Source organism: Primulina eburnea, chromosome 3 (genome assembly GCF_022965805.1).
Source record: "Primulina eburnea isolate SZY01 chromosome 3, ASM2296580v1, whole genome shotgun sequence".
Lineage (NCBI taxonomy): Eukaryota > Viridiplantae > Streptophyta > Magnoliopsida > Lamiales > Gesneriaceae > Primulina > Primulina eburnea.
In genome coordinates, this window is record NC_133103.1 from 7,434,247 (window position 1) to 7,450,930 (window position 16,684).

The 16,684-nt window shown below is 32.7% G+C and overlaps 2 protein-coding genes across 5 annotated transcripts; one reads left to right on the forward strand and one right to left on the reverse strand.

The window, feature by feature from the left end:
* Nucleotides 1-1,174: 1,174 nt before the first annotated feature.
* LOC140825899 (NAC domain-containing protein 75-like) lies at nt 1,175-6,471 on the forward strand. 4 transcript variants are annotated; one of them, XM_073187927.1, is made up of 7 exons: nt 1,175-1,316; nt 1,754-2,022; nt 2,226-2,403; nt 2,673-3,262; nt 3,528-3,791; nt 4,051-4,146; nt 5,863-6,471. In XM_073187927.1, the coding sequence occupies exons 2-7, from the start codon at nt 1,897-1,899 to the stop codon at nt 5,956-5,958; spliced, it is 1,350 nt and encodes a 449-aa protein (XP_073044028.1). In that variant the 5' UTR covers nt 1,175-1,316; nt 1,754-1,896; the 3' UTR covers nt 5,959-6,471. The 4 variants fall into 4 exon arrangements, with proteins under 4 accessions (XP_073044028.1, XP_073044029.1, XP_073044030.1 ...); XM_073187928.1 differs by having other exon boundaries at nt 4,054-4,146; XM_073187929.1 differs by having other exon boundaries at nt 4,057-4,146; nt 5,863-6,470.
* A 2,733-nt stretch (nt 6,472-9,204) lies between these two features.
* Nucleotides 9,205-12,441, reverse strand: LOC140825902 (phosphatidylglycerophosphate phosphatase PTPMT2-like). The gene is made up of 6 exons (XM_073187938.1): nt 11,793-12,441; nt 11,057-11,179; nt 10,618-10,711; nt 10,439-10,521; nt 10,267-10,356; nt 9,205-9,773 (listed from the first exon to the last, which is right to left on the reverse strand). Exons 1-6 carry the CDS (start codon nt 12,015-12,017, stop codon nt 9,513-9,515), a joined length of 876 nt encoding a protein of 291 aa, XP_073044039.1. The 5' UTR covers nt 12,018-12,441; the 3' UTR covers nt 9,205-9,512.
* Between the last annotated feature and the right edge of the window lie 4,243 nt (nt 12,442-16,684).

The window sequence follows — 16,684 nt, forward strand, 5'->3', positions numbered from 1 at the left end:
AGTAAAAACAGAAGATTTGAGTGAATTAATTTTCCATCTCTTTCCTACACATTGTGTAAACAATATTGATGGAAAAGAATCATGATCAGAGCACTCCACAGCTCAAAACCCATGTGACTTCCTATCATTTTTTGGAATTTTCTTTTCCTGTTTTTATAGCTTTCTTTAGTATTTACCTTTTTTTTTTCCTTTTTCTTTTTTTAAATGTTCTCTATTTCTTAATAAATATTTGATTTATTTCTTTTAAACAACTTAGATTTCGAAAATTAGGCTCATAAAATTAAATGTTGGCATGGGTTTTTTTATTTTTTATTATTTTTCCATATCAGCATTATATTAATTGATTTCGGAAAATATCAAAATTTAAAGTTTGGTGTAAAATGTCCCACTTTTTCACAATAATATTTGGATTATCATTGTCTACACAATATTTTATTTGTGGCAAAAATTTGTGTCTGACGGTCTTACATGTCGTATTTTGTGAGACATATATCTTATTTGGGTCATCTATGAAAAAGTATTACTTTTTATGCTAAGAGTATTACTTTTGATTATGAATATCGATAAGACTGACCCGTCTCACAAATAAAGATTCGTTAGACTGTCTCACAAGAGACCTAATTAGACATTTGGGATCAATGTTAAGAGCAATATATATATATATATATATATATATATATATATATATATATATATATATATATATATATATATATATATATATATATATATACTGTATAAGTTCTCAAGAACATGTCGAATTCGAAGTCCGGTAAGAAAAAAAAAAACTGATCGATATTTTTAAATAATTAAGCATATAGATGAAGACTGCTCAATCAGTCAATTGGGACAATCCAAATTTCTAAGTTGAGTTTCCTCTTTGGGTGCGTATACAATGTTTTTATATTTATAATTAGTACATACACATGCCACCAAAATTTTTTTATAATAATAAAAAAATATTTGTTTTATTTGCAATCATAAATTGGTTCTTTTTCAAGTAAATTCAAACATTCGAATATGAAAACATATCAAAGATAAATTTATTTTCTGTTAGATTAAATTTGGTTGGGCAGATTAAGTAAAAAACAGTTGGGGTTGCTGCGCTTTTGAGTGTATTCTTAAGTAACAACCAAGGCCCTTGCATTTTCTTGCTTTTGCTTTACCAGTCAAGAAGACTCCAACATACATATACTTACAAAGGTGTGTGAATTAAAAAATCCAATCCAAAATCACTCTTCTCCTCCTCTCTCTCTCTCACGCACAAACACCTAAAACACTCAGAAAACAGTCTCAAATTTAGCAGGGAGTTAAAGGTATGATATAGGGGAGCTTGCTTTTCCTTTATCTCACTACTTGCTTCAGTTAAAGTTGCAGAATTCTGGCGTTTTTTCTGTGATTAAAGCCCCTTGATTTCTTTCTTTTTACCTTCCTCTCTTTCTGTTTGATTTTGTCCTAATCTCTCTCGCGTCTATATTTTCTTGAATATATATTAGTAGTATTTCATTTCCCTTTGAAGCTTGATTCTTTCGTAAACTTTTAGTTTTAAAGATTGGAATCAATTTTCTCCAAAAAAATCCAATAATTTTCGTATGGTCATCAATTTTTTCTTTGTTCCGTGTCCATGGATTTATGTAGTCACTGATTTTTTTTTTCTTTTTTTAAGAAATATGGTATCTTTATGTATAACGTAAGATACCTCTGAACGTACATGAATAGTCAAATGATTTTTGTTTTCTGGATATTTAAATAGGTTACTGAGGAGATTGAGAGTTTTGATTGGGCAAGAAGCTGGGTTGAGGTTCTTAATTTATGGAGTTAAGATCACTATACAAGTACAGATATATAATCTAATGAATACGTAGTTTATAAAGAGAGGAGGTGTTTGTTTGAGCCATGAACAAGGGTACTCAGTTGGGATCTGTGAGCAGTTCTGATCTCATAGATGCGAAGCTTGAGGAGCATCAACTATGTGGATCCAAACACTGCCCGGGTTGTGGACACAAGCTCGAAGGAAAGCCGGTACTCGAAATTTCTCTAAATATTGAATATATTCTTGTCTTCATTAGCAAGATTTCGGAAAGTTATTAAATAATTAAAAACAAGATATGAGAGTTAAATATACTTTTTGCTTTTGATTTTATGGTTTTTAAGTCTTTCCGATTCCTCTCTTTTTTCATGTCATATTCAGTTCTGGTGATTGAAATAACTGTGTTTTGTTGCAGGATTGGGTAGGCCTACCGGCGGGAGTAAAGTTTGATCCGACGGATCAAGAATTAATAGAACATCTTGAGGCAAAAGTTGAAGGAAAAGAATCAATATCCCATCCTCTAATTGATGAATTTATTCCTACTATTGAAGGTGAAGATGGGATTTGTTATACACATCCCGAAAAGCTTCCAGGTCTGAACTGCTCTCACCATATAATTTATTTTTTTGTTTTATAAATTTTCATTTTATTTCATTTAGTGTGTGTTGGATATGGTAGCCTAATCTGCCATGATTCAAGTAGATAGGTTTTACCATGATATTTTCTTGGTAGATAAACAATTTTTCTGACTAGGGTTTGTTTTTTTAAATAGTCTCTCCAAGTTTCACTTCAATGAATTTAAATTTCAAGATTCTGTTGCACCTAAATAAACCTAACTTCGATTTTGTTTCTTTCTTTCTAGGAGTGACAAGAGATGGACTTAGCAGACATTTCTTCCATAGACCCTCCAAAGCTTACACAACCGGTACAAGAAAAAGAAGAAAAATTCAAACCGAATGCGACTTACAAGGCGGAGAAACGCGGTGGCATAAGACAGGCAAAACCAGGCCGGTCATGGTGAATGGCAAGCAAAAAGGGTGCAAGAAAATCTTGGTCTTGTACACAAACTTTGGAAAAAACAGAAAGCCCGAGAAAACGAATTGGGTGATGCATCAATACCATTTAGGCCAACATGAAGAAGAAAGAGAAGGGGAACTTGTGGTTTCCAAGATTTTCTATCAGACACAACCAAGGCAATGCAACTGGTCTTCGGAGAAAAGTAGTGTTAATGCCGTTTTAGGCGAGGGGTTAAGCGTCGAGCCAAATAGCCAGAAAGAAAGTGGCAGTGGGAGTTGTTCTAATAAGGAAATGATCCCCCAAAGAGACGAATTTTCAGCTGCCGTTGTAAATGTTGGTGCACCTATTCCAGGTTATAGTGCCATAGATCATATCCAGCAATTGAAAGCTGATCATTTTAGCTTTCTTCCTTATCGAAAATCCTTTGATGATCAGGTATGTATAGCAAAATTCTCACTTCATTAGCATATTATGCTATTATTTAAGATAATATATACTTACAAATTGTACATTTTCAAATGAAATAATACATCATGTCATTTACCTTTTTTTTTGCATTTGCAACCAGCATATTTCTTTTTTTCTGTCCATAATGTGACAAACTAATGAAGCATGACTGAGAGGCCTCAGACCTGTAATGATAATTATTAAAACTAAAATTAAAATAAACAGATTTTAATTTAGGTGATTAATATTTCAGGCTGGAAATATTGGAGAGGCTTCAATAGGAAGGGAGACACAAAGTGGCACGTGCGAAGCGCGAGACATGATTCACATGAGCCATGAGCATCATCAAATCTCAACAGCATCAGCAGCTACAGCATATCACGTCAGCAGGCCTTCACATTCCATTTCTGCCATTATATCACCTCCACCAGTAATGCATCATACTTCCAACATTATTCTTGATCAAGATCACTGCTTCCATGTTCCAACGATCATGCTCCCGAACGAAAATTTCCAGGTACACCTATATATATAAACTTCGTATAAACACGCGTACACACATAAATATATAAATCACGAATATCCCAGCCTTGTTACATACTTTTTGCTTGTTCGAATTCAATACTGTCTGAATGCCAGCTATATTTCTAACAAATAAATAATCATATTGTTGACTTTAAAAATCCCTATCTTTTGGAGACAATACATGATCATATGCATGATTATGTTTTTATTTTTGTCATAACTAAAAATTATTTTATATTATATTCTGTGAGCAGCAGCAGCAGCAACAACATCATAAACTAGGAGGAAGGTCTGCATCTGGATTAGAGGAACTCATTATGGGCTGCACCTCAACTGACATCAAAGAAGTACGTATGAGAAATCTCTAACTTTTTGACCCTAAAATGCATTCTTTTATATATATGTGTGTGTGTGTGTGTGTGTAAACCACAACTACTTAGAGATTAAATCATGAAATGAAAAAGGTATCAATTGCATTCTGATAAATAAAGATATGATTAATAATGTAAATATTGAAGTAAATCGATAAATTAATTACAGCAATAATTACATTTAATTGTGTTGTAATTACTCATTTTTGAGATAAATTGAGTATTATTTTATGATAAGGAGAAAGACTTCAATATATGGCTAGCTAAACTATACTTAGAGGATTTATATGCGTTTTTCTTTTTCCTTTTTCCCCCTTTTATTTCATTCTTTTTTAGGTTAGATTGCCGTATCTTCTTTCCCAGCATAGCCTTTAATTAGTCAGTTTTGTTATACCGTTCAATGTGATAAATTAGCAATAAATATTTAATTCTATCAAACAAAATATAGAATCGTATTTGGTTATATTTAAGGATGTTGAAGTGTTCAACCAATTCAAAATTTTTGTATATGTTGCTTACTATTTTAACTGTCATAATGTCACCAGTTCTTACATTTTATTTTAACTTGCCACTTTTGAAGGTGAAACCGTTTCTGTTTTTCCTCTTTTAGTTCTATATTATCAATGTCTGAGTAATAATAATAAAAATAATTTCGAATAACCTAGAATATTAAACGTATCTTAATTATGTCTTTATACTAGGAATACTAAAAGGTTATAACTAAGTTTCTTGAATCTTGACATTGGAATTTGGATTACTAATTCTAAATTAGACTTTCATATCTATCACGAAACCCATAAAAAACCATTAATTAATTAAGTATAATTTCGAATTTCATGGTCAAATATTTAAAATTTTTCTAGCTAGTCTATATAACTCATTCAACAAAAAACTTTGGGATACATGTAATTGCTCTCTCATTTTCTTTATCTTCTCCTTAAACCTTTTCGTTTTTTTTTTGTTTTAAATTCTTTTGATGAAAACTTTATTTGATTGTGTTTTAGCACATGCATGTTAGGCAATATATATGCATGCAACCATAAATAGAACATCGTAAAACTAAAAGCCGTCAATTGTGGAAGTTGCTGCAAGAATCCTCCTTTCTTCCACTTTTAAAACAAATAAATAAAAGTGATGAAATGGAACTTAGTGAGATAAATCTTTTGTAAGGCTAGTCTCAATTTAAACTACTTACACAAAGAACATATAAAGAAATATTTAAAAAGATTGAAGATGACAGCTAAATATAATGTCCTAAATATGCATGTACTTTATAATATGGACCAATTAAGCTAAATCTATATATAACAATTAAGCATTGGTGTACAAGACAACAAGGACAATGACCAAAAACTTTTTCCTATGGCATCCTAGGAAGAGAGCATTCACATGCATGCAGCCGAAATGGCTTGAAAATTACACTGAATCTTTTTTATTATTATTATGCATGTATGCCCTTGTAACTTAAGTAGAAATTTAAGCACTAGATTTTTATAACAGGAATACTTTTCCGACATTACTTAGTTCAAACTTATATGAATATTAACTTTGATTTGAGTTAAAGATCGAGATTCAAACATGTTAATCGTTCCCGAATAAAACTTGTACCCGGTTCGGTTCCAGCGAAGACCACCTAAATCACCATTAGCTCATATGGTACTCTAATGATCATATTTTGGGTTGGAATTGCAGGAATCATCCATGGCAAACACTCAGGAAGCAGAATGGTTGAAGTACTCCACCTTCTGGCCTGATCCCGATAACCCTGATCATCATCATCATGGATAATTCTTTTCTTTTTTCGATTTTTAGGACAAAAGAGAGAGAGAGATCATTGTCTTAATCATTGCTATTTGAAACCCTTCTTTAAGTTCTATTCATACAAGCGAATAGGGATCATGCCTACACATACATTCCCTTTTCTATCTTTTGTCCAAATTCTTGGCTCCAACTGAAATAACTGTTGAACAAAACCCATGTTAGTAAAGCACAGAAAAGAGAAAAGAAGGAGAAAAAAGGGGGAAAGAAGTGTAAGCCAAGGAAGGCTGCAGTGTTTTTGTCAGAGAGAAGAAGCCATGTATACCAATGCAAGACCGGCCAGCCTCAAAGTAAAGAGATCACCTGCATGAAAGTTATCACCATGATGATTGCTATGTCATCTTTATGTGTTTATTCTTATTATATTTGTTCTTTTTTTTTTTTTTTTTTTTTTACTTTTTAGGTATTTTTGTATAATTTGTTTTCATTTTGATGTTTACAAAAATCAATACAAATATTGAAGTTCATTCAAATTTTATTATTATTTTTTTGTTTTGAAAATGGATCATTGCTCAATTATTGGTTAGGGACGCGACGGCTACCTCATAAATAGAATTAATGGGCTAATTGTATTAAAATTTGTGAATATCAATTTTTAATTAATTTTATAGACATATACTTGTTTTTTTTTTAAACATACTGACATATACTTGTTATTCCCGTAAAAAGATATATTCGTTATTTCTGGTAGATTAATTAATTAAAAGGGAGTTTTATTTTAATATATATTTTTTTTGAAGGTTATTTTAATATATTTTATTTATGCTGTTTACTGTGTACAGCCAATATAATGCTTTATGCTGCATGTACATTATCATAACAAAATTCATATATATCTGTGTGTGTGTTGTGTGTTCAAATCTAATTTCAAATCGAAAAATCGGGTTCAAAGAACTTATATGTTCTGACGTTTCATCATTTTTATTAAATTCAAATTAAATTCACATTTGTTCGATGCATATGGCTTCTTGGACCAAGATTCACCACTCCGAAATGGGAAATTGTAACTTATTCAATTTTCCAAAGCTAATACCGTTGTCATCATCAACAAATTAATAAAGGTTGGTCTTGAATGGAACAATTTGATTTGAAGAGAGTGATTTAATTTGGAGAGTGATTTGAAGGATGATTCTCAAATAACACCCATTTTGGGTAGATTTCAAATCAGTTATAATCACTATTGACATAAGTTAAAAGTGAAGTGGATTTAAAATCCATCCAAATAATCAAATACATTATAAATTCATAGATTTGAAATCCGTATATTCAAATTCCTTCATCCAAACACAACCTAAATTAATACGAACATGTTTTGATGACCGAAGGGGACACAATAGGGCGAAAGAAGAAGTTTTATATGTAATTTTCGGAAAGAAAAAAAAATTTGTTCCTCCACATCCATTTGGCTTGACCCAATTCTTGGGTCCGGATCTTTAAGTTAATCTCTTTTAGTATGATAATTATGTGCCCTTTAGTACTGCTTTAATCACATATTCTAATAAAATCTCAGATTTGATCTTTTTCCAGCCAATTATTATTAGTATATATGGATATGATTTACTTAACTCGAGAGGGAGAGAAAAGGGACGTGCATGGCCACGAGAAAAATATATATAATTGGTACTATTAATGCATGTATTTATATCTGTTAAGGGGTTTTTTTATTATTATTTTTCTTTTCGATTGTAATCAAGTGAATAAACGTAGTTTTTAATTAAAGGGAATAAAGACCACTGATTTTGAGAAATTTTACACAATTATTCATTGATTAAGATAATTAAGCAGCTTTAAATCTTGGGTTTATCAGAAACTAAGAGCCCTTTTATCAATAAAAAAAATTCAGAATCTCCCAACTCACAGTAATTGTCTGGGAACAAATCAAAACTATTGTTAAAATGAAATGCTTGCATAAGTTTATTAAAAGTTTATCAATAAATATAGTTGTATTTTATATTATATGAATGTACTCTCTCCTTTTTAACTTTAGAATTAGCCTAAAGATTTTATACGAAACCGCGTCTCGCAAAGTGGCATCCAATGTATATGTATTGTATACTTTCAGCTCTAGGGACGTGTATGCATACAAATCTACATACACATATAATTAGATTCTTATTATAATTTGCATGCATTGTGTAGTATAAATTAGTTTTTAGTAAAACAAAGTGCAAAGTTAGTAGAATAAAATCGTAAATTGATCGATCAAATACATACTAAAAAATCAAAAATTCGTAAAAGAGACACAAAATCAATGAAATAATTACAACATTTTAAATGTTACAAAATGAGAGAAAGAAAATGAGCATTCATGTTTTAATTAATTATATATATGCTTATAATATCCAAATTAAAGAGAGGGAAAGAAAAGGGTTATAGAAGAATTAATGTGTCACTTTCCACATGCAATATGAAAATAATAATGATGAAATGTCGTGTTCGACATATAAAGTTGTTATTCATTTATTTGGCTTTATGGAAGATTTTTTGTGCTTTAAAAAGGAGTACGTATTAGGGTTTGCACAGATTCGCGGAATTTAATATTATGTAGTGCAATGTGGAATAACACATGTACTTCAAATTCCTTTTTTCAGATTCTTCTTCACTAAACCACCTTATCTCATTGACAAATTTAAAACAAAAATGTATTTTACATCAATAAAAATGTAATTTGATTTTTTTAAACGAATATATATATATTTATATTTATATTTATATATAGGTTTCTTATGAGACAGTCTCATGAATCTTTATCTACGAGACGGGTCAACCCTACCGATATTCACAATAAAATGTAATACTCTTAGCATAAAAAGTTATATTTTTTAATGGATAATCCAAATAAGATATCTGTCTCGTAAAATACGACTCGTGAAACTGTCTCACACAAGTTTTTATCATATACTATATATCTTTAAACCTTGACCGCTTTAAACGGAATTCACGACAAAGCGAAGCTCGAAAATAAGAATGTTTCTTGATAAATTTGAAACCCTTTCAATTTAACTGAATAAAACCGATGCTAAAACGTAAACCTTTTAAAGACTAATTTTTTTAATATTTGTCAACTAAAAGTTTCATTGTTTATTTCATTGTCACTCGCGAAGGTAACCTTATTTACCTGCAATTTATTATTAGGAATTGGATAATTTTATTTGTATATATATATATATATATTATATATATATATACACGATGTCTGTTTTGTAGCAAACAAAGATAACACGCTTCTCCTGAGTCCAACTCTACTTGGCTAGGCAACCGAAGAAATATTCGGATCCGATCCATGGATTAGACCCGACTTCTCAAAATCAGTATACGAGCAAAGGATCCAAGATGAAATAGTAGTACTTGTAGTTATATACAAATTAAGCACCAAATCATACCCGACCCATGTTATGTACAACCGTCAGATGGGGCACCAAAAGTATCCTCTTTCTGTTTATTTATATTCTTATCATTTACCGCAAGAGATTATGGACGTTTTTCTTGTTAGCTTGTTTGCAAAGATATGCTCCCCTACAAGCTTAGCAAGCACGAGCCTCTGTAAGCTGCCTCGTTATCGGTCCGCAGCTACCTGAAACCTTTAACGATGAAAAGAGGCAAGACAACTTGGCCATCCTAGGCATTGACATCGATATTCTGGGTATGGCCATCAGCTCCTTGCCAGAGATGTCGTTGCAAGGGCTACGATAACCTTCGAGATCGGCTTTTGTAATGAGCACAACGTCTCCTGAAGTACACATCGCCTTCGACGCCATCCGCTGTTGCTCGTATCCTTGAACTGCCTGTAAAAGCAAGCAACTACGAGTTTTAAAGCATCCACATGACACGGAATCTTGTAATTTGATTTTATCAACTAGAAAAAATACAGTTTTTTGCAGGAGGTGGATCCGGCAAAGGGTGCAAGGGGCGTTCAGCGTTCCTCGCTCACAAATAAAAAGTTTTGAGATTTTATGTGATTTTCTACAACCGCGTGTTTTGCCTCAACCTTCCCTAAAAATATATGTTCCATTTTCTCACCACGACCCTCTTGTCACATTGTAGTAATCTTCCAACGTCAAAACGTAGAGACAAAGGAATGCATTTATGACAATGTGCGATCAACTCTTCCAACAACTTGGGTTAATAATTCTCGTATGGCACGTACACTTGCGATGGTTCTAGCAAAACCCATCATGCACCATGTCAATTGCAAGGATTCCAACCTCGTGACACCTGTTTCCACCCCCTCCCCCAAATTCTCATATCTGGGCAATTTAGCCCTGGTTTTGTGTATACCTTCCACTGGGATGGAGCCAATAGCACCCTGGGTCTTCGAGACCGAACATATTCAAGTGCGGCCACAGGACTCATATGCTTATATTCCACCTGCAAATCATGTTAAGGTGTCAGGAAGGTCCAACATTGCCATTGTTACTTATCATATTCTGTGGAGAAAAAAGAACAGCACCAGATAACAGAGGACAATGGTTGTGCTTCGTCCCCGTCCAGCTTTGCAGTGCACATAGGTTGTTCGACCAGTAGAAGCATTTTCTACGAGCAGCGTGAAATGAAAGGAAAGTGTTGAGGATGGTATATTACAGGACATAAAGCGGATATAAGGAAAATGGTGAAAAGAAAACCACCGACTGTGAATGAAATCTACAGCTCGATTAATGTCCACAAACGATGGAGCAAACAAATAATCTCTGGTTGGGATTACAAGATGGTCTATTCCATGAGCCTGAAATAAGAATGCAAGATGATGGTGTGGGTAAGAATAGACCACTGAGTGAGAAAGAGAATCCTTGGAAGTCAATTTGAACAAGGGGCCGGACAGAACATCCCACACAAGTGATGGAAGACTTCTTATTGTAAAGACACACCAAAGTTTTCCATAACTGAAATATTTTAAAAGTAAAATTGCCACATAAAACAGATACCCGTTTAGGGCAAAAGAAAAAATAAACTCATATAAATTAAACATAAATGTATGATAGCTTATAAGACAAAGGCCTTAGAATAAACATAGCCTCACAGACTCACACAATAGCAACATCCAAAGTCAAGCCAGAGATAAATAACTTACATGGTACAAGGATGTCGGTACCAAAGTTTCATAGGGCTCGTTCAGAGTAATAACACCACCAACTCCAATATGCTTAAGCCGAGGTACATCCTTTGGAAATGGAACGGCTCCAAGCAGGAGAAACTGAATACTCGTCACAAATGCAAATATTTAGACATATATCTTCAGTTTAAATATCTAACACAAGATACATAAATATTTTGTAACCGCCATGATAAGGATATCATTGAAAACGAAAGTATATAAATCTCAAACCCAAATGAGTAAGCATCACCATCGAGCGGTCATAAAGAGACAGCCACTATCAGTCATTTCTCCAACCAACATTGGAAAATGCCAGAGATTATTTCTTACAAAATTAAAACTAATTTTTACATCATCGGCACAAAAAGTCGCAATACAAAGATTGCATATTTTCATCAGACTCCAATCAAAGCTTTTGTGATTGTACTTTCAATATGAGAATCCGCTGGCTTCGATCACAGGCACGCAAATTTAATGTTACGCACATAAATACGAATAAAAAAACCCAAGAGCATAAAACATCAATATTTTTTTACAGGAAATTCCAAAAAAAAAATCCTCTTTCTTTCCCCGAGAGGCCGAGACGACTAAAGCAACCTTGAAACTCAAACAAAACCAGGTTTGACAAAATTAGTACCTCAACAATCAAATCCCAAAAAACACACTGGAGAATTTTAGAGACTGATCCCTAAACCATGAAGCTGTGTTGTACCTGATCAATTTGATCCCACCACCTGAACTCAGCTTGAATTTTATTCCGGAAGACGTTGTACAAAAGGGTCGGGTAGAAAAGGATCCGAGCCCCAGCCCCGACCAAAGCCCTTTTGGCATCGACCCGGACCGGGATCAGCCTTCTTTCCTTATCACTATTACTGTTATCACCGTAGCTTCTGTCCAACACACCGTCCGTAGAATCATCCAATTCCTCGATCTTCATCGCAATCAATAGCGACACGAATTATCACGAAAACCCACTGAATCGATTTAATCAGGTCAAATCTACCCACGAATTGGGAAGAAAATCAAATGAAGCTAAAACCCAGCTGACAAAAACAATGAATCGGGACTCGAAATCGAAATCAGTAATCACAAGTCGAATCCATATGTCGAGTGAATTCTAAGCAACTGCCCACAACCAGGAGATAATCGAGAACAGAAAGCAAAATCTGAATTAAAACTAGAAATGGCATCAACAGCGGAATGATTCCGCGAATGGAATCTAGATGTCTTAGTGGTCCCTGATCGAGGATCGTAGAATTCAGAAGTGGGTGAGGAAAGGAGTGAGCAAAAAGTCAAGTGAATTGCTTCAATGGGAGTGACGAGGATCCACTGATGGGCCATGCCGCCATTTTCCTATAACCATTTTATCCTCATTTCTTATCCTTTTTCTTTTTAAAACTAATAAAATTTTACTCAATTGTTTTAATTGGAAAAAAAAAATTAAAATTCTATTATAATGCAATTTTTAAGAAGTATTGAATGATATCCACTTTATCACAGTAGTCCCTTTCAACCTGAATTAACAAAACTGCTGTTTGTAAGATTACCGATCCACAATGAACCGATGATAGTCATTTTAACGATTTAATTATTAGTAAGTTTCTTGAAATACGGTCTCACGTATCTTTTTTATATGAGACTGGTCAACCCTACCGATATTCACAATAAAAAGTAATACTCTTAGTAATAAAAAATAATATTTTTTCATAGATTACCAAATAAGAGATTTCTCATTAATTAATACGACACATGATACCGTCTCACACAAATTTTTGCCCTTAGAAAATCATATACCGACCTTTGATCATTACAACGTAATGCTGCTTTTACTCATTACTTTTCTAATAATAAATAATATGCAATTTATCCATTACATATTTTTTAGCATATTAGACATGTATAAATAAATGAATAGCTTTTTTGTGAGATGGTCTCACGGTTCTATATGTATAAGCAATTTTGTTATATTTCAATCACATATGATCATATTATTATGTTAGTTGGTAATCAATTTCTTTGTACATTTGCTATGCAGTGCATGTTACGCTCCAATTGATACGCTTAAATGTACTATAAATAACTTTATTTAGGGAAAAAAATAAGTGACCACAACGACCATAAACCAATTCTAGATATCAAATACCATCCAAAAATTATTTTTCGCATTCTCAAATTTTCTTTTAGCAAAAATTCAAACAAGAACTTATTACATGCTATATCGGGTATGCTAATTGGATTATTTAGTATAAACGGGTTTTTTTTAAAACTAATTTAAATTTTAAATTTTTTTTCAAAAATAATGCAAAACAAAAAAGTGTTGCAAAATTATGGCAAACCAAGCATAAGCACGGACGCTGCATGGAGCAGCGTCCGTGCTTAGTAAGCACGGATTGAGTTCACATTGGCTTATTAGCGACGGTTTTACAAATCCGTCGCAACTAGCGACGGTTTAATAACCGTCGCTACTAGCGACAGGTTACAAAATCGTTGCCAACTCAAATTTTGCGACGGTTGTGTAATACCGTCGCTATATTATGGAATTTTTCCATACCGCATCCGAATGGGAAAAAAGTTTATATCGGTACCGGTTCGGTGTACCGAAATATTTTCGGTAGACCGATTTAAATTTAGAAAAAAAAAATAATAATAAATTATTTTTCGTTATTTCGGTATATACCGAAATATCGAAAAAAAAATATTTCATACTGATACCGATACCGAAATTTTCAGTACGGTATCCTTTTCGTTATACCGATTTTTTCGGTAAGTTCGATATTTTTTTCGGTAAGTTCGATATTTTTTTCTGTACGATTTTTCGGTATTTCGGTATTTTTTCCCAACCCTTGCCGTGAATAGTAAATGACGACGTGCGATTAATATACGCCGTTAATGTCCAGACATAATGTTTTTAAAAATATTTTACTATTAACAGCGCAAATAAAGATGCACGCCGTTGATAATACATTGAACGGCGTGGCGTGTCTTTATTGTGCGCTGCGAAAATTGCATATGTTATTAACAGCACACATAAATACAAGCTGCAGATAGTACTATAAATGCACGCCGCGGATAGTAATATTTGCAGCTTGCATTTATGTGTGATGTTAATAACATATGCAATTTCAGCAGCGCATAATAAAGACACGCCACGCCGTTCATAGTATTATCAACGGCGTGCATCTTTATGTGCGCTGTTAATAGTAAAATATTTTTAAAAACATTATGTGGACATTAACGGCGTACATTAATCGCATGTCGTCATTTACTATTCACGGCTAGGGCTGAGAAAAAATATCGAAATACCGAAAAATCGTACAGAAAAAAATATCGAACTTACCGAAAAATCGGTATACCGAAAAGGATACCGTACTGAAAATTTCGGTATCGGTATGAAATAATTATTTTTCGTTATTTCGGTAAAACCGTCGCAAAATTTTGCTTTGGCGACGGATTTTTAAACCGTCGCTAAGTAAATAAACCGTCGCTAGTAGCGACGGAATGTAAAACCGTCGCTAATAAGCCAACGTGGACCTAATCCGTGCTTACTAAGCACGGACGCTGCTCCACATGTGCAGCTTCCGTGCTTTGTAAGCACGGTTTGCCGTAATTTTGCAACACTTTGTTTGAAAAAAAATTTAAAATTTAAATTAGTTTTAAAAAAAACCCAGTATAAACATATGGCTCATACTCTCATGCACGTAAATTTTGTAGCCCGATATCGAGTTCTTATGATGCAGATCCGAGTATATATAGCTAGTCATGTGATTCGTCGCGTGGAATCCAAATCTTTTCTTTTAAGAAAGAAAAGGTTGGATCTAGTGTCCTCGGGATCGTATCTCATTGACCAGGACGTGGATATAGAATGGAAAATCAGACTTCAATTTTCGCATGGTATTACACACCAAATACTTGACCATAATCATGTAAATTAATGAAGGTAGCTAACAAATAAGACAATTGTAATGGCGACCCAAAAAGTAAATCGGGGGCATAGAATGGTTTGCAAGCATGTGGCTTTTCTCGTTAATGATGAGTTATATCGCATGCCTAATCATAACCAAATATAAAGAAATACATTTTTTGTATGTATTTTAGTTGTGTATTTTATCGTTAAAAGTGATTAGTCATGCATGTAAAATTTTCACCTGCGTTTATTTACTGTGCCATTGAATTGTTAGACGACTATAGTTTTGCCGTCTTCACTCTTCGTTGCTTCGAATCTTGGTTTCTACAATTGGGTGATGACTTTCGCCGGCCGCCATTATCAAACGGTATGTGTGACACGTTAACACGTTCCCACGTATCTATCTATCTATCTATCTATCTATCCACACACACACATGTATTGGTATTTTTAAGATGAGTACATTCAATATTAATTATTCGCCCGAATCTTATTTCCCATCTTTGATTGCACTTCAAAATTTACCATAGCAATTTAGACAAACTTATTGTTATTCTATCACAAATATATTCAGGTATTCGTTATATTTTAATAGGGACAATTTTGGATTTTAGTCTCATAATTTTTTAATTATGTTTTGGATTTTATTCATGTATGTCAAAGCTTGGTTTTCATCTAGTAACATCAAACACTTTTTTTTTTCCTTTTTTCCTCGCGCTAGAATTCAATAAAACCATCAAATATTGCCTATATGACATCGATGATCTACTATGTTGTTAATGTGACAAGAATAAAGTTATATTACATATTTAAATTCATCTAAAAAAACTGACAAAAATTAAGCAAAAAACACTCCATATTTCAATTTTCAACCTAAAATGAGCTCTAACTTATGAGTAAATGAACTTCTTCATAATATGGTCCGTGATGTATCAAATTTTTTTAGTTTAATTTGAATATAATATATATCCTTGAGATGATGAATATATATATATGATGGAAAGAGAATATTATACATGAATGTGTGTGTAAAAAGTAAAATGGTTGTCCTCTCCATGTCTTTGGTTGGTAACCCACAATTTTATGTTTATCATTCATTATTCGCATGCACGGAATGCCAAGTTGATTTATTTATTGAAAAATAGACTACAAACGACGAGTAATAATGGAACAATCTCACCATATGTGGGTTCTACTCCATTAGTCAACATTCAACTCCAGTCCTTTTAACCAAGACTAGTACTTATTCCAATTAAAGAATATTGTTCAACACTTTTAACCATTTTAAATAATACTTATATATATATATAGACATACATGTATATGTACATATGTGTGTATTGTGTAGGTCATGGCTATATATATGTTGTTTGCATTCAATATATGTAAAATTAAAGTAGTCATATGGTCACACTCGTTACCCTTGAACTGAAATTAATTGAATCTCTCTCTCATTTATACTAAAAAAAACTATATCAATATATAATTTTTGTATATTACAGAATATTATGATTTATGCATCGAATAACAAAATAATTGCATGTGCATATATAAAATAATTATGAAGTCAAAAAATAATATAATCTTTTCCATATTTTTTTACTATAAACATTAATTTCTTCAAGGTGCCCAAATAATTCTTTTCTCCTTTTAATCAAGACATATGAACAATTACAATCATTCCAATATGTTCTCTATAA